General features: G+C 37.6%; 1 protein-coding gene across 31 annotated transcripts in view; it reads right to left on the reverse strand.

Annotated features, from left to right (window-relative positions):
- Positions 1-24,353, reverse strand: part of DST (dystonin) — a 471,262-nt gene that overhangs the window by 86,594 nt on the left and 360,315 nt on the right. For all 31 annotated transcript variants that reach the window (XM_013045864.2, XM_045071198.1, XM_045071195.1 and 28 more), the window contains 11 exons: positions 23,972-24,180; positions 23,039-23,356; positions 22,383-22,549; positions 20,419-20,575; positions 19,343-19,469; positions 16,965-17,027; positions 15,904-16,145; positions 14,820-14,949; positions 11,863-12,062; positions 10,280-10,775; positions 7,717-9,188 (listed from right to left, as the gene is read on the reverse strand). In XM_013045864.2, coding sequence (XP_012901318.1) covers positions 7,717-9,188; positions 10,280-10,775; positions 11,863-12,062; positions 14,820-14,949; positions 15,904-16,145; positions 16,965-17,027; positions 19,343-19,469; positions 20,419-20,575; positions 22,383-22,549; positions 23,039-23,356; positions 23,972-24,180 — 3,581 coding nt within the window. The remainder of the gene's footprint in view (positions 1-7,716; positions 9,189-10,279; positions 10,776-11,862; positions 12,063-14,819; positions 14,950-15,903; positions 16,146-16,964; positions 17,028-19,342; positions 19,470-20,418; positions 20,576-22,382; positions 22,550-23,038; positions 23,357-23,971; positions 24,181-24,353) is intronic.

Genomic DNA, 24,353 nt, shown 5'->3' on the forward strand with positions numbered 1-24,353 from the left:
CTCAAAAAAAAAAAAAAAAAAAAATCAAACTCCAAAGGTGTATCTGGATAACTAAAGAACTCATACATTTTTAGAGCAAAGCTAGACTGGTTTATCTTCCCTTCCCAAATTTTATTTATACAGCTACTTTAAATGTTATAGTCTCTAATGTTAATAAAATCAAGATATATTATATAATATATAATAAAGACATGTTAAACTGTTAAATATTAATCATTATATCTAGACCTCTCACATTTTCATAATCACAATGAATAAAATGGGCAAAGTTCTTCTGAAAAATAGTTAACCCTATTATTTCATATATACAGAAATTATAATGTTAAATGTTCCCAAAATGTGACTGCTTACTTGCTGTTGCCTACTAGGTATTCGTGAGCTAAAGTATCTCCTAAAGGCAGATGATTTTGGAAAAGTACACAAATTCTAACTGCATAATAGCAAACTAGTACCACTTTCTCATTTTCTATTTCTAAGGTGAAATTAAGTCATTGAAAAAAAAGTTCTTCAAAAGTCTTACCACCAAGTGCAACAATCCATTTCATAGAAAAGCTAAAGGCTAATTTTACCAACTAAAACATGCAGTTTTTAGGGCTGAAGGATTGGTAATCTTGAGAAAGTCAATGTGCAGTAAGCAGAGAATGTGCATTATCCACGAAAACGGACAGGAGAATTTTCCTGTCCCAACAGCTAGGTACTGAAATCTGGATCAGAAGCCAAACAAGAGATATATGGTTTGTTGGGGGAGGGGAGAATATGGTTTGCTATGACACAAAAATAAGCCTTTGGAGCAACAATTTCTGTTTTTCTCTGAAACATAAACACTACTAGATAATGAAAACTGAAAGAATCCCATGTTTTTAGTTTCAAAAATAATAAACATCTTCACATAAATAACTAAAGGATTTTCAAGGATACTTATCAGATGAATATGCAATAGCTATTTATTTTAGTAGAAGTAGTTTATATTAAAAAAAAATAAGTAGGATATGATAACCCACCACAAAAGCAAACAACTTCAAAAACACTTAACAGACTTACTGTCTGATCTTGATGGGAATTTATCTTGGTGTGAATGCTAGGTTAACAGTTTTAATAGGTATTTTCTATTTTTCCTGTAAGTAACTATAATATTATTTTTCCTCTATCTTCAATATGGTTTTCAGATGACAGTGGATAAAAAATACTCTGATAAAAAATACTCTGTGTAACAGAAAGTGATTCTATATATAACACTGCTAACTGAAATATAGGCATATGTGCATATATAACTTCTGAAAGTTAAAGTTTTTTTTAAAAAAACTTTTAAAGTTAAAAAAGTTTTTGCAAGTTAAGCAAAAACCAATGTCTCAATGTTCAACCTCCCTCAGAAAACCAAAAACCAAACAAAACCTGAAAACATTTTTCATACTAAGACACTACTAAAACAAAGTAGTCTTGAAATTAAGGCAATTAATAAGTGAGCAACAGGATATGTGAGCACAGACATTTTCTCAGGGTATCCTGGTTCCTGAACAGCTCCAAAAGCTTTCCAGTTAACTTTATAACCACAGCATTGACCTCCCTGAGACATTACTTAATGAATGATTATAGTCCTGTGCAACCACTTAAAAAACATTTACAGGTCAAATTTTCTTAACAAGAGACCAAAGTATAATTCCATAACCACAAACCAAATTCTCTCTCACACACACACAGACACACCCACACCTTTAAGTAAGCAACTTTCCACATTAATAAATTATGTGACCACCTTTCATCTAAGGGAGGTCTATATGATAATGACAATAGATTTGATAATCTGGCACTGGGGGAGGAGGATAATCCCTTTAAAATGGTGTTGTAGTTTTATCCCATTAACAACAAAATAAAAAAAAAAATAAAAGACAGAGAAGAAGAAAAAAATCCTTCCCTCCTCCCCCCACACCTGGCACATAAAATCTCTGGCTAAAACTGCCCTCTGAACAACCTACTTTAATTCTCAATCTTAAAGCAATAGAAGAGAGAACCATGCAGCATAGACAGTGACAGTGTTACTTAGCAAAGGCAGAAAGAGAACGCACGTTGCCAAACACCCATGGTCTGCTGGTTTTTGAGTGAGAATTACGAGGTTTTACTGACACCACACAGCAGATCAGTGTCAGCTCTCTGTAGCTTGGCGTCCTGGTCTCTGCTTGGGTGGGTCTTCTCTCTTCCCCAGCATGGATGAAATTTTTTTCCCTAAAATCTTAAGTGCCACACTGATGATAGCTGATTAAATGATGTGACCTTCCCATAAGGCCCATGCATCAAATTGTGGTTTCTACAGTGAAAATATTTTCAGTTTTTAAAAATACCAGAGGAAGATATCATGCAACTGCCTTGATAATAAAGTCACGTGAACAGAAATCCAGTCAAGTAAGTAAGAATTTTTTTCCCTAAGAAAAACCTCTTCTACAACAGCAAAACTTCATGTCCTCCTGTTTTCAACTAAAATGGGGAACAATTCGCCACAGGCCTCTATATAACAATATGGGCAAAACCCACTATGTTAAAGCATTCTCTGGATAGTTCAATTTTATCTTTAAAAATATGGTGACATCACAGAGATTGTTTTAGGATCAAATCATAAATACCTTAGGAAAGTATTTGGAAAGTGATTTATTTCAGCAATACTATTTACAAATTGGGCTCCGACTGCCTGGTTTCTGCAGCCTCAAGATACCCGGCATTTTAGTTGACCCCTATTCAAATGAAGACACCTGGGTTAAACAATGCCTTCACAGGGACTAGAGAACACGTATCCCAGTGTATGAGGCAGGTGTTTTGATCTCTGTCTATGGTTTTGGTTTGGCTTAAACATTTTCTGCTCTATGTAATTCTATTTCAATTTTGAAAATAAAAACAAATCAGTTTAGAGAGACTTTGTACTGGAGATACATTATTTGTGGGGACAAACTGAATTACAACTTGGGGCAGCAACAGAAATAAACAGTAAAGCGATTCTGAGATAAGCCTTTTTACCATGGCCTCTATAGCGGTGGGAAGGGTACATGTTTAGCTAGGATGTGACTGTATATGTTCATTAAAACATCAGGTTTCTTTGATCTTCACTGAAATTAAATCAATTCAATATGGTGATAGTGATTACTTCATGATGATCAGAAGATCTGACTGGCTATTGATGACATCACAGGAACTGCTGGGACATGTTCCTTGTATACAGTTGGTTACATGTGTCTTTGATAAATAAAAATGTGGAAATATTAATATTACTTAATAATGTAGTTTAGATTTGAAGATAATGTTATGCTAAGAATCTTTAGCAGGAGGCAGGGAAGGGGGAACACCAAAGGGAATTTTTTCTTTTCTGCCTAGGAATTTATGATGATGCGCATAGAATTTAATGTAATATAGACAATTTAAGCAGAAAAATGATACTTTAAATTATCAACAGTAAGAGAAAACACCTCACGTTTCATACATTTTAGTCAGGTGACTAATATTTAGAAGTCAGAAAACATATGGTAAACAGAACTCACGCAAATAATTTAAAAACTTTAACACAGAAGTTAATACCAATATATTTTCAAAAATTTGGAATAGCTTTCATAGACATGAATTAGGACATTTGGTTCAGAATAGCATATGTATTTAATCATTATGTTTAGGTTGGTATCTTAAACATGAATTAATTTTGAACTTTCAAGGATATTAACTGCTATTTCTTAGGTTAATTTTTAGGAAAAAAAAAAAATGGAAGCAGAGAAGTCTTACCTAATTTAAATAATCCATTACCCTCCCAGTGACTACAAGGCACCCTCTACTGAGTAGCTAGGTAATAGCTAAGTTTCAAGCCTACTCTGAATTTTATATTATGGAAAATGGTTATAAGATTCTATCCATGATATTAGGTTAAACTAAAGCTACCTGAGAGAGTAATGTCAAACTGGATTACATTTCAAAGTCTAATAAAAAATAGACTCAGTACTTCAGTGCTCCTTCTATTTTATATTTAGAAATTATAAAAAATAGCTATTATTAGCAGAATATTATTATTATATTAATAATACAGATTATTCTACTTAATATTTCAGGAAGGTTTAAAAATTTTTTTATATTAAAACTAAATGTCCAACAAAAGCCTGCCCAACAAAAACCAAATTAAGATCTGAGAGGTTCACAAATTGATCTGCCACTTGAATCAAGAAAGACAATCTCACTTAGACAATGACACGTTTGGTCTACTTGGGCTGCAGAAGCGGTGGTGTTGACTACCATCAACATTACAGCATCTACACACATATTTATCTCATTTTTCTCATAGCAGCCGGTTTTACAGGACACTTAGGGTATTGCTAGTCTTTGGATTCAAATCAACAATGGCTTGTTAATCAGGCCACCCAAATTTGGCTACAGCAGAGATTTTTTTTTTTTTAAGATTTTTTATTTATTTATTTGACAGACAAGAGATCACAAGTAGGCAGAGAGGCAGACAGAGAGAAGAGGAAGCAGGCTCCCCACCAAGTAAAGAGCCCGATGTGGGGCTCGATCCCAGGATCCCAGGATCATGACCTGAGCCGAAGGCAGAGGCTTTAACCCACTGAGCCACCCAAGGGCCCCTAGAGCAGAGATGTTTTAAAATTTCCCAGAGAAAATACCAGATGTGCATCATGATGAATCAAGTTGACACAAAATGGTGTATTATTTCCACCAAAACAACCAAGCTGGGACACTCAAAACCTGTGTGACCTTGGGCAAGTCACCTACCTAACTCCTGGCTCTCAGCTTCCTTACACTAAGATGGGGATAATAATAGCATCCATGTCTCAGAACTGTTAACAGGATTAAAGACAGAGTTTAGAGTAATGCTTGACAGGTAGTAAGCCCTCCATAAATATTAATTGTTGTAACTGCTTTTTTTAGAACACACACACAGACACACAAATAAATAGAATTAGTGACTGTCTACACTACCATCTTTATTTACCATAATAACATTCTTGTTATTTTTCCCCCTCTGGTCCTCGAATATATTAAATGTAGACAACTTGTCCACTTGGAAACTTTTATTTTAGTCACTGGGTCTCAAGACACTGAAGTTATGTCAAGATGTTCTTTATTACTAAATTTCATTAAAATCAATCAACTCCTTCCAAAGTAATCAGAAAAGAGACAACACAGCATGATAAGTGGTTTATTTTAGAAGAAATGACCACTTTATTTCTCTTCACAATCAAATAAAACAATCTCTGCAGCCCTTAATGGTAATGATGCCTTAGTGCTTTTGAGTTTACAAAACACTTTGAATGCACTGGTGAGAGAGTTCCTCTTACCTCTGCTTTTTCTTACTTTCAAAAGAACTTTCTCTAGAGAGAGCCACATTTTTCAATGTACTCATGACTGGGAACACAGCGAGGGAGGCATCTGCAAGCAGCAGCACCAAAATTATTACTTTGGCCCATTTTCTTACACATAGTTGAAGTAGTTTTTTGTTTGTTTTTCCCCCTACACAAATTCACAGAAAATCCAGAAAAATGATAATGTTTCACAAAGGCACTGGACATGCTTCAATTTCACTAGGAAGAAGGCAACTTGATTACTGTCATTCAAGCACTCAAAATTTGTCAGGGTTCTACAGAAAATTCCAGAGACTCACTCATCAAGTTCTCCCCAAATCTCTGAGGCAGCCATTGTCACAGAACTTTGTTTTTATAATAGCAAATCCTCTCATGTGAAATCTCAGCTTTGCAAACCAAAAACAGGAAAGTCTGACAGACCAATTAAGGAGGAAAATCAACAGTGTGATAGCCTTCCCTTAATTAGTTAAGGGAAACCTCCCTAAAATGGGGATGGGAAGTTCAGGAGGGGGAGATCTCATTGCCTACCACTCAGTCCTCAACTGAAATCCAACAGGAAGAGACAGAGCTTGCGAGTGGACACTAATACTTCACTGCTGCACAGACAGGAGCAAGACAGGTTTACCTCCTCCTCTCTAAGGCCCACGGCAGTCCGGCCAAGGAGAGACGGTCACAACTCAGCCAGTGAGGAGCCACTATCCTTTCAATGGACATTTTGTTTATAACAGCCTTCCCCAATTCTAGCTTTCCTCCACCAAAGAATGTTCCTTTCTTCTCCAGACTTGTCTATGGTTCTGCCCCAGCTTGCTCATCCCACCCTGCAATTCTCTAATAAATCAATCTTTTGCTGGTAAAATAATTGGCAGTTTTACTTTTTAAGGTTAACACATTCTTGGCCTTCAAAAATCAGTGTCTATATAGATTCACAGAATTTTAAGCCCTGAAGGAACTGGGCCTTAAAGGCATCTTATAAACCACAAATAACCATAATAGTAATAAGAAAAAGAAGTTATTTTTCAAAACTCAGGCCCCTAAATAATGTTATTAAAGCTGAACAAAAGAGATACTATGTCAAATATAACAGCACAGAATTTGATAGCACATCTGATTCTTATTCATTTCTCATGGGAAACAATTCATAGTTTCGCAAATGCTACTTTTATTTGGTCTTATTTTTATCCTTTATGTGCAAATGGTGGGACTAATTGTCATACCGGGCTTTACTGCAAAGTAAAATATACCTCATGAATAGAACAAGACCCATGCTAACCCCAAAGATTCATACTGGTCCCATGCAGCAAATTCTTGATATGTAGGAGCCCCTCTGTACAGGGTTGAACCTGTCTTTGTCCATTGCGGAGATGCAATTTCTGCCCTTATTATCATAAATGAAGTCAAATCCAGTGACACTGCACATGGTCCAACCATTTTAATCTAATGTTCTATTTATTAAGCTCACTCCAAGCTATCAAGTGGCAGACATCTCTAGCACTGAGGAACTTACCGTTCATCAAAAATATTTTATTCCTAATCCTCTGGAGCATGAGCCCAATATCTGTTTTTATAAAACCAGAAAGGGTGCCTTTCAAAATATGAACTTTTGGAAGAAAAAGTTTACAAAAGAAATTAAATTAAAAAGGATAAGAAGACTATAAAAAGGAAAAGAGGAAAAGACTATAATTCACCATTTAAATAAAATGTTGGGAGACAAACATGAAGAGAACAAGCTTTTTGTGTTATAGTTAGGCCTCTGCAGGAGAGTTTAAAATATGGCTCTGGTCACTCCAGATGTCGGTTGTGAATGACATCAGAAACAGACCCTACAATGTTAGTTTCAGGCTCACCTAAAACTTTTCAAGCACCCTTTGACCTCTTGATATGATCTCAGGTCTAACCCTACAAGGGCCCAAATCCCTAGAAGTCTTGGAAATCTCCACATGCCTGGATATTGCCTCCACATGTGCTCATTCAGGTTCAAACACTGTGTGATAGCTATATTAGAAGGCTCTACAAAACAGGCGATCTGGGGCACCTGGGTGGCTCAGTGGGTTAAAGCCTCTGCCTTCAGCTCAGGTCATGATCCCAGAGTTCAGGGTCCTACGATCAAACCCCGCATCAGGCTCTCTCCTCAGCAGGGAACCTGCTTCCTCCTCTCTCTGCCTGCTTCTCTCCCTACTTGTGATCTCTGTCTGTCAAATAAATAAATAAAATCATAAAAAAAAAAAAAAAGGAAAAGGCAATCTCCTTTCTGTACCAGTTACAAATTTCTTTTAAAAACAAAAAAGAAATTGTTTTTCTAATAAAACACAATGAAAATATGAAATAAAAATTCTCTTAAAATTTTTTTTAAAAAACAGTAAAAATGAAGAATTCCTACCTTGAACACGTCAAGCTGTTGGTTAATCGTCTCTGTTTCCATACCAACAGGGCCTTGAGACTCTTCATGTTCTTCAGCCTTCTGAAGCAGAGAAGAAAATTCCTTCAGTTTGCTGTAGAATTCTTCAAGACGTCCGATTGTCCCTTCAACCTGCTCTTCCCTGGCTTGGGCCCGATCCAGTAACTTGTTGCATTGTTTGCTTAAAGCCTCCAAGTCCCTTTTGATTCCAACAAGGTCAGGTGAGGTCTCTTCCATGGCCAGCATCATCTTGCAGGTTTTATTAGCATTGTCGTTGCTGGCTATGAGGGCTTCTAGTTTCTTCAGAAAGGCTTGAATAGCCTCCTTCTGCTTTTGCAAGGTGTCTATATCTCTCCCCACTGGGGCCATGCTATCCAATTCATCATCGAACTCTGCAAACTGAGAAAACATCTCTCGGATGGTATTCTGGAAATGCCCAATGCCCTGAAGTTTTGTTTCCAAGAACGAACACCTTTCATCAACCTGCTGATTCAGCGCACTATGGTCTTGAGCTAAGGTTTCTGCTTGTAATAAAATATCAGAGGTTCCCTTTGAGTCTGAGGCTTCTACCACGAGGTCCTGGGCAAGTCCTTTGACCAAATCTACCTGATGCTTTACAGTCTGAAGTGCCTTCTGCTGGGTTTGCAACATGGTCAGGTACTTGTTACTGTAGGCCTGGGGTCCTAGGGAGTCATGGGCATCCAGCTGTTCCTTTACACACTCAAGCTGCCTTTTAGCTTCTTTGGAAACTTCCTGAAATTCTTTCAACTTCTGGGCCATGCTTTCCAGACAGAGTTTCTTACTGTGAAGTTGTTCAGTGACCATATCTACCTTCTGGATCAGTGATTTATTCTCATCTGTAACAACTTCTTTATCTACCTCACAGACACTGAGCAAGCTGCTGGCTGCGTTGTTGAGCAGTTCTACCATCCCCAAGTGTTGGTTCATTTCCTTCTGCAAAGACTTTAACTTGGCCATAGCATTCTCAGTTTCAGCAGGATCCAAGCAAAATTTTATTTCCTCCAGGTTATTCTGACAGTCGTCTATCCATGGCCGGAGAGTCTCTACATGCTCTTTATACTTGCGGGCTCTTCCCAGTGAATCTTTTACCTTGTCTTCTCGTTCTTTCACCTGCTTATTAAATCCATCCCAATTGGTTTTAATTGTGTTAAGTTGTGACTGTAAGGCCGCCTTCTCAGACCCTTGTGTTTTTAATAAAAGATTTTCACCTTCTGCAATGGTTTTTTCATAAATATTAGACTGAGCAGACAGAGTTTTACTAAAGTCTTCCTGGTCTTTAATTAATGACTCCAAGACATCAAGTCTGGCTGATATTGGGGGGGAACGGTTTTGCTCCTCTTTCTTCGTATCCAGCCAAACCTGGAAATCTTGGGACATTTGCTGAAATTGGTGAGAGCTTGCACAGGCTGCCTGAAGGTGCTGAACATGATTCTCTAAAAATGAAATCACAGATATGTTTATTTTACATCAAAATGTAATCTAATCTATGAAAAGCCAAGAGAAAAACCACCAAATAAGTGGACAGAACCGTCTAAAAGGGAAATGACTTGTTCACTGGTGCGGTTTTTACATATCATGAAGGCCCCACGCAGCAGCACAGAGGGACTGCGTGGGTCTGGGTTCCGGCTTAACCCCTCAAGAGCTGTTAGACCCTGGGTGGATAATTAAACCTCTGAGCCTCATCTCCCCAAGTATAAATTGGCAAAATTAATAGAAGCTGCTGTGGCAATTAAATGATAATACATGTAAAGTTCTCAGCTTCATGCCTGTCATGGGAATGTGGTTGCAACAGTAATCATCTCATCATCACCACAGCGAACATCACAGTATCCCATCAAAATAAAGGAGTAGGCTGGAGACAGTTGCTACAATCAATAAGCAAATCCAATCAATTAAAAAATATATAAACTGAGTATTTACTAGTTGCAAGGCACTTAGAGTTACTTTTCAATCAGAACAAACACAGTAGCCAACTGTGCTCTCTTCAGGTACTCACTCCTGCTGCCTCTGAGCCCCATGGGCACATCTGTCACATAATCAGGTCCAAGGTAGGTGAGAGAAGAACCTAGTGCCCAATGCTTCTCTCTCAGGGAGACTACCAAGACTTGGTGAGAGAAGAACCTAGTGCCCAATGCTTCTCTTTCAACATTCCTCTAGAAAAGCTTTCTATGACAGGACAGAACAGAGTCACCACAGGTAAGAAAAGGACTCGAAGCATTTTTAAGAAGTATATTCACCTGTTCCTCTGGTGCAATGAAACTGTCATGCAGCAAAAACATTAACGGACATCTTTTAAAGACCGTTTTGAAATATCTGACATTTCCATGGTTATGTGACTTTTGCCCATTGTTTGTGCGTTACCCCCACAGCTGTGTCTGCACTCAGTAGAGTGGCCCCTCCTTCCTCTGCGCTCTCAAGGAGGGCAGAGGCCCCTCAGGGTCCTAGATTTGGGGCCACCTCCTGGAAAGAGGCACGATACTGATCTCCGTTTCCGGAAAATCCATGTATTCAAAGATAGACAAACCTGCTTTTTGTTCAACATCCTTAAATAATTTTAAGATGCCTTCCAGTTGCCTACTAAGCTCTGCTTTCAAGTACTCTTCCTTCACCAGTGCTGACAAATCCTCACAGAGGGTCTGGGCCACTTTTATCTGCTTCATTTCCTGCTCTAGTTCCTGCTTCACTTTTTGGGCTGCTTCCAACTGCTGTTTCATAGCCTCAGGGTGTGTGCTCACAGCCACACTGCTGCTGACTTTATTATCCAAGTCACTCAGTTTATTAGAAAGGCTTCTCAGCAGGCTTTGATACTGCGTGCTTTTAACAATGGCTTGGTCAATCCAGCTGCATCTGTCGCTCAATTGTCCCGTGAGGCTGTCCCACTTTTGGGTCAGAGCTGCCAGTTGCTCTTTCACAATCCCATGGAAAGAAGGGTGTTCGCCAGGTCTGCTCAAGATGCCCCGGCCAGCATCTGTTAGCTGTTCGTACTGAGGCTTCCGAGTGTCAAATTCTTGCAGCAGAATCTAAGGCGAAGAGGTAAAGAGGGCAAATAAACACCCAAGTTATTGGATGATTGATTATGGAAAACGGAACTTTACATTTTTAGACAGACAGAAATGGTATTTATCTATCTAGTGTTTGCTTTTGTTTTTTAGTTCCTGTTGTCCTAGTTTTTATTTCAAGGGCAGGGCAATATGTTAAATTAATCCAAAGAGGAATGGTCTCTATTATAAAAATTTTAGCCAATAAATCACGTTGCTCAGAATGTAGGCTCAGCTCTGACTCTCATTATACAATGAGTGATCCAGAAATTTCCATTTGTTAGTACATTTCATCTCTCTCAGGGAGACTACCAAGACTAGGGGCAATAATTTTTCCCCAGATACTTTGCTTCCATTCTCTTCAGATTAAGAACATATATGAGCTAGGACATGTTGACTCTCAATGACCAAGATTGCTTCGTATTTTCAATATACAAGACTGGCCACACGGCTCTGAGACCATAGTAGATGCAGGGAAATCCGACTAGCACCACGATGGAGCTTTTGCTTGTACCTCTGACTCATATCTCAGGGATTTTTTTTTTCTCCTCGTGGGTTCATCCACTTTATAATTAGACCAGTCTAACCCATGTGTGGTTCAAGGTTCCCTCTTTGTTTTTCTTCTTCTTTCTCTCCTTTTTATTCTGTCTCTCCACCTCCTCAGGGGCACACTGCATGAGTTTTACAAGTTTCATTATCTTCTACCACAATCAAAATGAATAAAACCTCAAAGGAGTAATTTCTAAACAATAAAAAGCACATACCAGCTTCTCATAAAAATGTTATTAGTTACACAATCACATTAATATTTCAAAGAAGGCCCTTTTTAACAGGGTCTGCACAAACCACAAGATGACTGAAATGCTCAAGAGACTTGACCCACTCATGGGCTCAGGAGACTGTTCTGGGATGTCTCCTGGCTGTGGTACTCTGGGGGTTTCCCTCTAACCTCAGAACGGTATCTTATGGGCATCTGAAGCATCACAAATACACTTCCAAAGCTAATGTAATGAAATGAATGTAATGAAATGAAAACATTTGTCTTGTTAAGTCACAGAACACCACTCACCTGCACCTGCTGCCTCTGTGTGTTCAGCATATTTGGGTCAATTGACAAGGGCCCAAGAACACTGACCATCAGTTCTTTTTCCACAAGCCACTGTTTTAACTGAGCTTCTACAGTCTGGAACTGGGTTAGATTATTAGAGGATTCTTCCAGTTTTTGTTGTCTATCAACTGTTAACTGATTGAGTTCTTGCCACTTAGAATCTAAAAGAAAAAGATAAAAGATGAAACTGGTGTTTGGTATTTCTACATCTAACATCACTGTCTATGTGAATACCGCAGGATATGACTCAAAATGATACATAATGGCTATCATTCGGTCTTTGTAACTCTACTTACACAGTAGAGTTACACAGTTGACTAAAGCCTAATCTAAGAGTTAATTGCATTTAATGATACAGATTTTATGGTCCTGGAGCTGTGTGTCAACTGAAGTATAAGAAAAATTTGAATCTGACCTTAGAAGAATATGTAGAATATGTAATATTCCTTAAGGCAAACAGGATCCAGCAATCCCTTATTTCTTCTAGAAGTCCTATAGAGTCTCTCTGTTCAACTGTAACTGACCCACTAGAACAAGGAACATTAACCCTTTCTTTGAATAGCCAATCTTCAATGATCAGTGCCGGGCAAATGACTCCCACATTTGTAGATCTATGCCAATTCTCTTTTATTCAAATCGCAATGACAACTAGCTGCTTGCTTGGAAGTCACAACACTAGGAAATCACATCAACCCTTTAAACACTAAAAACAACTTTTTCTTCTTATCAAAACTGGTAGATTCTTCTGATTTTCAGAGTTCTTTGAAAGGTTATTCTCTCTTCCATATCACTGAAGTTCAATACTTCAGAATGTTCTTTCATGACTCTCTTAACTCCTGTCTTCTTGATCATAAAGCCTTAAACCTATCCCTTACATTCCTAGTGCCCTAACTCCATTTTGGTCCTCCTCATGTTTTGCCTGGACTAGTGGTTCTCAAACTTCAGCTGCACTAGAATCACTAGGAGGAATTAACACAGGTTGCAGGGCCCCATCTCCCAAATTTCTGACTCAATAGGGCTGAAGAGGGGCCTGAAATTTTGGCATTTCTAGAAAGTTCCCAGGCAATACTGATGCTGTTGCTCCCCAGAGCACACCTTTGAGAACTATCATCCTAGACTACTAGACTTCTCACTGGTTTCCTTGTAATTAATTAGTGGTTCTCAGCTGCAACCCATCTGGTTCTAAAATAACTTCCTTAAAACATAAATATGTCGCTTCTGTGATATCCTTTAATAACTAAGTTGTCACCACCTAGATGATAAAATATGAAGACTTCTGCTCACATTCAAGACCTCCCACAAAACTGACCCTAGTCTAGTAATATTAGAGGGTCTGGAACCTGAGATGAAAACTCTGAGTCCTATTGATCCTACAATTACCATCCAAACAGGCTTCTGCTTACACCAGCCCTTACCTAACACACTCTACTCCCTCTCTATGTATCCCAGCTCAATCTTTCTGTCACAATTCCACTAGACCTTATGCCTCTGCTAGGAATCCTTTCCTGCTGTTCCCACCCTTAAAACAGTTTGTCCCCTGAAGCCAAGAGTTACTGACCAGCATTTGAACATATTAGTCACTCAATAAATAGTCACTGATGAGTGTGATTAGTTGATCAGACAGATTTTTTTCATGTAGCACAATACAATAAATGGCCACTCTTAATACAACCAATCTGTTAAAACGTACCTAATGACATCATTCTATATGGTATGTTCTAGTCAGACACAATCTAACAACAAAAATAATGCAATTCAAAAAGTGAACTGAGAGGAAGAAATACCAAAATCTTATCAGGAAGCTTTTTTGAAATACTCTTCACTCTCAACTCCTATTCTAAAATGCCTTGATAATACCATCCCCCAAGTAATTCTGATTATCCCAGGTGAGAGCCACTGAATTAGGGACAAATAAATTACAATGCAACAGGAGTCTACGGTTGGATTAACTAAGTTAAGTTTCCTTAGGATAACATTTTTCAAACTAAAACATACTTACTGATTTTTCAATTTATCATAGCATATCTGACTCTAATGGAAGGACAATATTTAGCTCAACATAATGGAACAACTGATCGTAATATAACCATTATAATCATAGTGAACACGCAGCACCTACTATGTGCCAGGTACAGTCTGTCTGAGCTGTACACACATTAACTCGTTGGATTTTCCAAACAATATTATGAAGTAGGGAAAATTAGTACCATTGTCTTACATGCATTTCCCTTATCATAATAATGGGAAGGGGTGATAAACTAAAAGGACTTGGGAAGAGAATTCTGTGTTTATGAGAAACAGTTTCCACAGGGACACGATGGAGATGAAAGGATAACTCTAGATGAAGAATGGAAACTAGCAGACTTCTGCGGGGAGCTACTTTTTAACCCTTTCCCTGACTGGGGAAGAGAAGAACATAAAGCAGGGGCCAAATGAGTCCCCTGAAGGAACTCCAGGGAGGAGAAGGGAGCTTACCTTTTCCAGACCAAAAAAAAAAAATACACTTAAAGGAATATTTAAATTTATATAATATTTATATATATATAAATATAATAAATATAATATATATATATAATAAAATATAATAAAGCATAAAAAATAGAAACACCAAAAATCAAGTAAAAAAAATGACAAAAACATGGTACTTGATGCACAGCATTTTATTCACTAGTATCTACACTCCTCATAAAAATAAATTTTGTTACGGTGTTTAGCAAGATAAATACAGGATATGCCCAGTCCCAGCATACTATAATTTGAAATGACATTTTTAAATTTGCAACATTGTAAACATGAAACATTAAAGCAAATTCAAAATTAACTGAGGCTGGTGGATACACTTTTTTCTGATAAAGACTATGATTTAAAAATGATTGTGCTCCTCATTCACAGACTCTGGGATAAGTGACGTGACATACCAATTTCCGTCAGCATCTGTTTCCACTTGGGGGCCTCAGGAGTGTCTGGGTTCTCCTCCAAGAGCTCTGTCAATTTGTCTTTCAATTCCTGTACCTTGTTTACATTTTGCTTCAGTTCAGCCTCAAATGTCTAAACAAGGGGAAGAAAACTGTTACAGTATGTCAACATCAGAAGACAAAAACACAACTGTAATAGATGAAAATTTCCACTGTGAGTGCTGAAGTGGGTGAGGGACCAGAATTCAGCAGTTAACTATTCTCCTCTCCTTTTCGGAAGCAGCCTTCAACCATCTGATAAAGGAATCCGAAAGAGGAACACTACAGCTAGGGAGAAAATGACTCTAGTCCCCAGGAGCTGGGAAGAACTTCCTGTTATTCTTAAACAAATCCCTCTGGAAAAAAGGAAGATGACATCAATAATATTGTAACTGATAAGAAAATCAGTCTTGATAAAGGCTGTCAGCTTTGAGAATCTACTAGTGAATCAACACTGTCCTCGGTAACATGCTATAGAATTCAAACATAGACATTTTTGCCACTGTTGTCACAGTGTAAAATCATTTCCCCAATCCTGACAGATGGAGAAAGAAATGCCACCTATTAAACAAAGGGAAAGTGTGAGCTATCCTATTTTATGTTGGACAGAACAAATCCCTAATATACCTAAATAAATATTTTCCAATAACTGACTGGTTAAAACCCAAGACTTAACCTGATTTAAAGGTGGCGAAGTTGGGACGCCGGGCTGGCTCAGTTGGTGGAGTATGTGACTCTGGAACTCAGAGTTGTGGGTTCAAGCCCCACTTTGGGTATAGAGATTACTTAAAAATAAAACTGTTTAAAAAATAAAGGTGGCAAAGGTGCTTATGCCCCAATATTTGGCTCATTTTATAATGTATGTATGTGTAAAACGGGACTGTGATCATCACTTTCTACAGAAAGGCACATTGAGCAAAACTGGCAAGTTATTTGCTGAAGGTTACAGAGCTGGGAATCAAAACATGGGTCCTGACGCCCAGGCCTCCGATCTGGATGCTGGTCTGTTCTCTTTCAGGTCTTCAGGAAATGTGTCTGCAGGATGTACCTTATTCTGCTCCACCTGCGTCTTCACGGCCTCGGTGTCTGTCGGTGTCGGTGCCTGGTGCCACTTGGCCGCAGTCTTGTTCATCTTCTGGAGCCACTGCATCATGGCGCTGGATTCTTCCTGAGCCTTTTGCAATTTGGAGAGTTTGGTATTCAGTTCAGCTATTTTGTCCTTAAGTAAAAGGCCAAGATCTTCATAACCATGGCTTATGTCAGTCATATCCTTTTTAATGGATGTCAATCCTTAAAATAATAAAATAAAATAAGAGAAAATCAGACACATACACTTTCAGGACGTTTAGAGGAAAGCTCTAGAAATAAAAGTTTGCTTTACGTGATATTCCCTTCAATTTTGTCCATATTAAGCCTACTATGATAAAGTCATAGATTTTTTAGAACTAAAGGATTAAAAACCCTAAAAGAACTACCTTATAATGCTATTTAATAACTAACGATTTAGGTACATTGCATAATACAAGTGAAATGAAAAAGATTTTTCAATGGAATGGGAAACCAAAGCCATGAAATGCTATGTATTAAGTCCTTAGGAATCAAACTCAAGAAAATACCTCAAAGAATATTATTCCAAGTGACAAAATATCTTAGATTATTTAACGAAAAAGAAGGAAACACAACCAAATACCAAACCAAACTACCAGATTTCACTAACTTGAGGTGAACAAAATTACATGGAATGTGATATAAATATACTTATGAGGAAATTACTATGATATAAAATAATATCATTTTAGGGGCCCCTGGGTGGCTCATTTGGTTAAGTGTCTGATTCTCAATTTCAGCTCACTCAGGGTCATGGGGTCAAGCCCCAAGACAGGCTCCACAGTTGTTGCAGACTCTGCCTGAGATTCTCTCCCTCTCCCTCTACCCCTTCCCCCAATCACACTTTCTCTCCTTCTCTTTAAAAAGTAAATATTGTTTTAATTCAAAGTTGACATTTCAATATAACTATTGTTCATCTCTAAAAAGATTTTCTCTCAAAAAAAAAAAAACAAAGCAAAACCAAAATTAACTGTAATCGTAAGCACTTAAGTTACTATTCACCTTTATTTGACAAAATATCGTGAGTATCTGTGGCTGTTCCTTCACCATTTAATATTACTCCACCTGTAAAAATAGTAACACTGAAGTAGTCATAGATTTCTATAGTATTTCTACACATTAATAGTAAGTAGATGGCATTAAGTCAAACCCCATAAACAGTAATCATTTAAAAATGTTATTACTATTTGAAAATATCAAATATTGATTCAATGTCTAAATCAAACAAAGGTCCATTATTTATACATCCTTTCTGGTATATAACATTCATTCTTCTTTTTTTTTTTTAACTTACTTCCCAGTTTAATACACTTATACACAGCAGTGATACAATGTGGGACTGTGAAAAAACTTAATTTGAATATAATTATATAAAATGGCTAGATATGACTCATTTATATAGATTTTAGGCATCAAATTTAGCATTATGTATTTAGTTCCATGAAAATTTTTGAGGGTTCCCCGTATCTTAAGCACTCTGGTGTAAACCATAGGGAATTCAAAGATGCAAAAAGAACCTAAAGGACGTAACATTCATTCTTAAAGTGGTAACGTAATCACCTTAAACATTAAAGTTTAATAAGTTTAGATTATATACATTCATCATTAAGTATTACACAATTTTGTGATAGCATTGCTTTACTGCTACTTTTAATAATAAAGTCCTTGAAGCTCAAAAGTTGCTCACTGTGTGTGTTGGATGAAGCATAAATGACTGACAAACCCTTACTTAAGGATTTGAAAATTGTCTGGTATAGTTACACAGTGTTATTATGGGTTTAATGGAAGCAGAAAAAGGTACAAAGACATGAAAAGTTAAAAGGAAAACAAACAAACCCTATTACTAAAACCCACATTCTGCCAACACAGAGAGAGAAGAGCACAGTGGTTAGGAATGCCCAGACTTCGGTCTATGACTCACCTGAATTTAAATCCCAGCCCCACTAATTACTAGTTGAGTGACTGGATAAATTAATCACCACCCCATCACGCTGGTGGGGATAATAATACCTAACTTTCGAGGCCACTGTGGTGTAGTAAAGACAGTTAACTGATGGCCTAGCAAATAGAAACTACTCAGTAAGTAGTAATTAGTACTTCTCTTTAATTGTATAAACATCTAGCCTGGGCTCCTTTTTCATAAGCAGAATATTAAAATACTCAATTAGACTTTATCGGGCAAGTATGCATTGGCTGCCGATCTACAAAACACAAAGACATTTCCTAAAACTAGCCACAGGAGGACAAATTTTAAACAGGAATATTTAAATATCTGAATCTTAATCTGATTTTTGTCTCTTAAAAAAAAAAAAAATCACAGACATTGGGATTTCGGTTGAAAGTGAAAATATCCTGAGTCAAGACTGATTCCTACTGTGCTTGATAGTTATCAAGAGTAGGAGGAAAAACAGAAACAAAAACCTTACTTATTGCAAATATAAAGTGGACATGAAGAACTAAAAACACAATAGAATTCCCTTTCTTTAAAAAACAAAACACTTGACATTTCAGGAAATCTGATTAGAAGAGAAAGGAGAGATCATCACGGCATATAAATATAAGTACGCTCTGAAATGGGGTTAATAGAGCGAAATAAACGGTTGCAAGAGGCCCAGCTGCAACACCAGTCTCACAATAGGGGCAGCTGGGGGGCTGGGCGGAGCAGAAAAACCACAGAGGGTACTCAGAGACTCTCAGAATAAAGATATGCGATCTGCCTCCATCTATTCTTGGTGGGGAGGGAAACCCCTGATATTAACAATATAAATGTTTTAAACTTAAACACATATCCACATCTTAAATTAATTTTAAAGAATCATTACTAATTCCCCACTTCTGTTGAGTGGCTCAATCATGACTACAATTTAAATACGCTGGCTAACCCATTATATAATTTTCTTTGGGAACACTGTAGAAAATAAGATAGATGGCGATTTTTCAAAATACAGAGATCTACTCTACAGAAAAGAGCTACTTCCTTCCCTCACCTCTCCTTTCCCAGGAAACTGTACTCATTGATCAAATATTTCAAGTAGAATTTGAGTTATCTCCATTAATTAAAATAGAAAACAAATTGGAATCTGATCTTTCCTCTTCCCCAATACAATCCTCCTTATTCTTACACATTAATCTGGCTACATTTTAATTGTAGTTTCTAGGAAAATGAACCATAATAGGTATTTGAAATTTGATTAGTACAGATACTATTCCATGCATGGAACATACTTTTAGGGCATATATAGATGCCATCTTTCTTGTCACTCTCCCTTTGTATTTCTGAGCTTATTTTACGCATTAGTTTAAAGATTAAGGGAAACAAAAGTAACATGGGTGGACCCAGTTCTTAGAGGGTCTGCCATGGATATAAACAAAACACATACCTGATTTCACGGCTGCTATTGCCTTCGCAGGGGTAGTCACAGCGCTGATTAGGTTACATAGTGAGATCCCACTGTTGTTTACTTTCTGAATCTCTGGTGTTTTTAAACTCCACTTTTCTTGTAATTTCTTGAGATATAAAAACACAGTATTTTTCAATCTTCATAATATTTTCAAAGTTATACATTATAATTCAATTTCTTAAACATATCTTAAAGCAATGACTGTGGGTCCTGATTTGTGGGGGAGTGGATAGAAAAAAAGGCACCATGCCTAGGTGTTCTAACAGCCCAGGTGACTGTTAACACTGTTAGTGGTGAGAAGTGAGGTATGATCCGTCCGACATTCTGCTCCTAGCCACAACGCAAGTCAGGCTATATCTAGCTGCCATGGGTTCCAAACTAACTGTCAACTGTCAGTCTGAAAACTGCACTTGGTACCAGCCAAGTTACAAAAAGAAATGTGCCAGAAATGATTTAAAAAAAAAAAAAAAAGGGAATTCAGAATTCTATTTAATAGTGAGTTTTAATCCCCAATACTTCAATGAATTTTTAACAGCATGCACCTCCACAAGGTTGGAGTGGGAGAACTACCATAACTGGTCATAAATTTTATAACTTGCATCAGATGACAGAAGACTTGTGCAGTATCTCTACTAAAGATTCAAACAACTTCTAACTTCAAATACTGGTTCCAGGGATATATTGGAGCTAGAGTTAAATACTGACTTGAAGAGCAGGATCCTTTACATAACACTATGAGAAGCAGTATTAAAAAACTCGCTGAAAATAAGTAGAGCTTTGGTGGGAAAGAAAACTTGGGTACTAGAACAGTCAGCAACTCACTAATACATCTCTTTTAAAAAGCAGATTAAAATCTTTTAAAAAGCAGATTAACTCAAAATGTGTGCTCTTCCTTGAAAGGATCAAAGCTATGTCATGATTTCCAAATATAACCAAAATATACCGAAGATAAAATGGGGATCTAACTTGCTAGATAAAAGAAAAGAACTAATAGTCTTTTTACCTCCCATTACTCACACGGACAAAGAAGAAATTAGTAGTAGATAACAATTCACCTTAGTTTCTTCTAAAGATTTTCCTAAATCCTCTGAACCAAAAGAAGGCTGCACAATGGGAACTCTTTCCGTTGTTTCTTTTATCCATGACTTCAGTGACTTAACAAGAACTTGGAAAGCATCCATCTGTTCTTGACAAGAAGATACAGCTTCTTTTCTAGATAACAAAAATTATTGAAGAATTTAAGCCACAGAAAGAAAAATACTCCAAAGGAATAATTACTAGTAAATAAATTTATTATTCCTGTATCAGGCCCTACAATTAAGGGGAGAAAAACTTCCCCCATGCAAACTCTAACCCTGGATAAAAGGAGGCGATGTCTCATAGGTGCCAAGTGAAATCAACTACTTTATTCCTTAGGCACAATCTATAGACAAAGACAGGAGCAGTTAAGAAATCCATAACCCATACAGTAATGGCACTTTATAATGCTACATAAACTCTAAGGCTATATAAACAGTTTTAACATTATTTAGATTCAGCAAGCTTTGATCTGTCCACTTTACATGGTACTTAATGCCAGCAGGCACAGAAGCAGCAGGGAAACACTTACAAATCACCAATCTGAGGAAACCATGCCGCCACCTAGTGGTTTCTACACGACACTACAGTCACTTAAGCAGATGGATAAACCAGGTGCTTCAGAGAGTCCAGACTGAACTCTTCAAACATGAGGTGAGACCAAGGGACTAAAGAATGTTAATGACTGCCTCCCCGACAGATACTCAGAAAACTCCACAGTGAACCATATGGATCTTTCTGCATATTAAGCACCATGGAGGGAGGGCACATGCCCAGCACATTAACAGCTATGAGGACAGATCCATTTGGTATGTGGGTGGCATGTGGATGGCATGTGCCCATGTGCTCCGTGTGTGGAATACTGGCACAGAAGGGCCCACTGCAGCTGGACTAATTACTGATGACTACGTGGTTTTAAAACTGGACCCTTCTGGAAAAAGAAACCACCTAGAGTTCACCTCAGAAAACCAAGAATATACTTTCCATGTGATGTGAGTTAAATATTATGTGACAAGATGAAAAATGTAGCTCTGGAAATAGTAGTAGAGAGTGTTCAAAGGTTTTAGGGAGAGCATTCTGAAGAAATAAAGAAGAGTTAAAAGATAACTATTTTCTATCTTTGTGGGGTCTATAGAAAAACCAGAGGTATAGTCTACACTAATATGAGATCAGAAAGAGAGAGAAGTCTAGTTACAAGATTTATCCCTGTACAGCTTTTTAGCTCAACTTAGATGCATTCTCTTGTTTCTTATCTTGCTTGTTCATGGAGTTATTTCTTACCTACAATTCTTTAAAAATAAACTATTTTACCAAAAAAAGAAAAAAGCCATCAGAAACTATATTGAAATTGAACACTTTCTGAATTAAGCCCCAAAAGCAATGAACTATGAGCTATCTCTCAAGGTTACTTCTGCTTTTGCAAATAAAACTGTGGTATTTGCCAAAGGCTTCAGAGACCACATTGATTTTAAATTATTTTCAGTAATACATGACCACCACTATTTTCTACATAATGCTTTCTATTTTAAGGTTAGACTCATCAAATTCCCATCCTAAATATTCTAACAAAAATGCACTCAATTTTAATAGGAAAATAATATCAATATAAAAGCACTTACAAAGTAGCCCTATATTTTTTTTTTAAAGATTTTATTTATTTATTTGACAGAGAGAAATCACAAGTAGGCAGAGAGACAGGCAGAGAGAGAGGAGGAAGCAGGCTCCCCGCTGAGCAGAGAGCCCGATGCGGGACTGAATCCCAGGACCCTGAGATCATGACCTGAGCCGAAGGCAGAGGCTTAACCCACTGAGCTACCCAGGCGCCCCAGTAGCCCTATACTTATTCACAAGTTTTGTCTCAGGTTTCTATATGAGCAAATAAAAATATTTCATTCTTTAAGTTTTAGGTAGATTAAAATCCAGTTTCTTAAGTGGTGCTTACTTTTCTTTGATGGTATCCTCCATTTCCTTGAACTTCTTTGACAAATTATTTGTTTTTTCAAAAACCAGAGCCTTATCACCTGGCAAGCCATGGCTAGATATCTCCTTCAAAACATTGTGTAAAACTTCAAGATCTTTCTTGTGTTCTAAGAATTCAGCAGTTGATTCCTACAAAGCATATGGATATTTAATCAATCTAAGATGTTAGATCTCTGGATGGCATTCTATCAAGAGGTGCGTATGGGACTGGAATGGCTCTACTCAGAATTTCACAGAATGATCCTGCCTATGGTCAGTACTCTAAATATAAATACACAGGCAGTTAGGCTGTCTGGAAGAGAACGCAAGTAAATTTATTTAATTTAAAAATGCATTCTTTATAGTCTGTCTCCTTGTGGGTTCTGGCATATGATACTTACATCATCTTTAATATGTGGGAAGTGTATGTATGAGAAACAGTGTTCATTTCTAATCAATGAGCAAAGGCTTTAAGGGGAAGATGGGGTTTGGGATTTTTGAAGTAGGGAAAGGACAGATCCTTACCAATCCATCAGCAACGAAAATGATGACTGCAAATTTCATGTTGCTAATATATGTGTGAGCTGGTCTCAAGTGTTCACACACTTACCAACCTCGTGAATATTAAGGAAGACATACCTGCATATACTGAGACAATTCAGTAACATCTTTTCCTGGCACATCAACCTCAGTGAGAGCCTGAGTTTTTGTTTCTAAAAATGTCTGGAGCTTTTCTGAGAGGTTCTCAAAGAGTTCTACTTTGGTTTTTAGCTCTTCCATTTTGGCAAGTTTTTCTTTCTGTTTACGACTTGCTTCTGAAAATCGGACTGACAAGTCCTTCATCTTGGCTTGCAGTGAGGAGGCAGTGGATGGATCTGTGGTTTCCATGAATTTCTTCAGTTTTTCATTCATGGCATTTATGCTGCTCTGTCGACCTGCGATATCCTGTTCCAACATCTGAAATGAACCAAATATTGCGTATGTTTCATCATGAAGTTTACAAACAATGTCAGAGAGTGTTAAAAAATGACCATACATAACCACATGAGCTTGAACAACCTGTGACTGAGGAAAGTTAAGTGTTGGGGCTGACTGACAAGTTTGATCTGTCCCTTGAGGAACAACATCCCAAATCTCTTCAGGACAGAATGGCGAACAGCTGTCAGGTTGCCCAGGCAAGGCAGGAGATGGCTGCTACTTGGCAACCCTTGGGATTTAACAGAGCCTAGGGATTATCCAAGGTCCTAATTTTTAAAAGGCTAGACAACACCAAGATTGATCTGATTAACCTCGTGTGCAGCTGGCTGAAGCTGTGATAAACAAGATAGGCCTCGGGTATGTGTAAGCCCCCTGTAATGAGTTACATTTGTGAGAAAGTATACAAAGCACGCTCTCTACTTCTTCAGAGAAAAACTGTTTCACACATGTGTCTCAGAGCAAGCACTGCTTTTCACAGTTATATTCAGGAACCTTTCTTTTCTTTATCCTTAAGTTTTATCTTCAATTTACCCATCCTTGGGACTATTTAAGTGGTTGTTGTTTTTTTTTTTTTTCTTATCAAATGTCACTTACAATGTTTTTACTGATGACATCCTGGAGAGCAGCAGAGTTCAAGGGCACTTGACCTTGCTCTTTCAGAGAACTTTCCACATTTCCCATCCAGTCCAGCATTTCATCCAGGCCATCCTGCACACTCAGTGAGCGGGTCAAGGTTATCTGCAGTTTTTCATTTCGTTCGTTAACAGACTTGGATAGGTCATCATATCTCCCAACAATGTCATCTAGCCCAAAAAGATCAGAAAGTGTTAACCACAAAGCTCTCTTTGCCCTATTCCTTTTCAAAAATACACTATGGTGGTTCACACAATTTCCACACCAAAACTGGAAAAAAAAAAAAAGAGGTTTAAATGATAAATTCAAAATGCGAAATCAGGGCACCATCTAAAACCTTAAC

This window comes from Mustela putorius, unplaced genomic scaffold, assembly GCF_011764305.1.
Source record: "Mustela putorius furo isolate JIRA1106 unplaced genomic scaffold, ASM1176430v1.1 tig00003983_pilon_pilon_pilon, whole genome shotgun sequence".
NCBI lineage: Eukaryota > Metazoa > Chordata > Mammalia > Carnivora > Mustelidae > Mustela > Mustela putorius.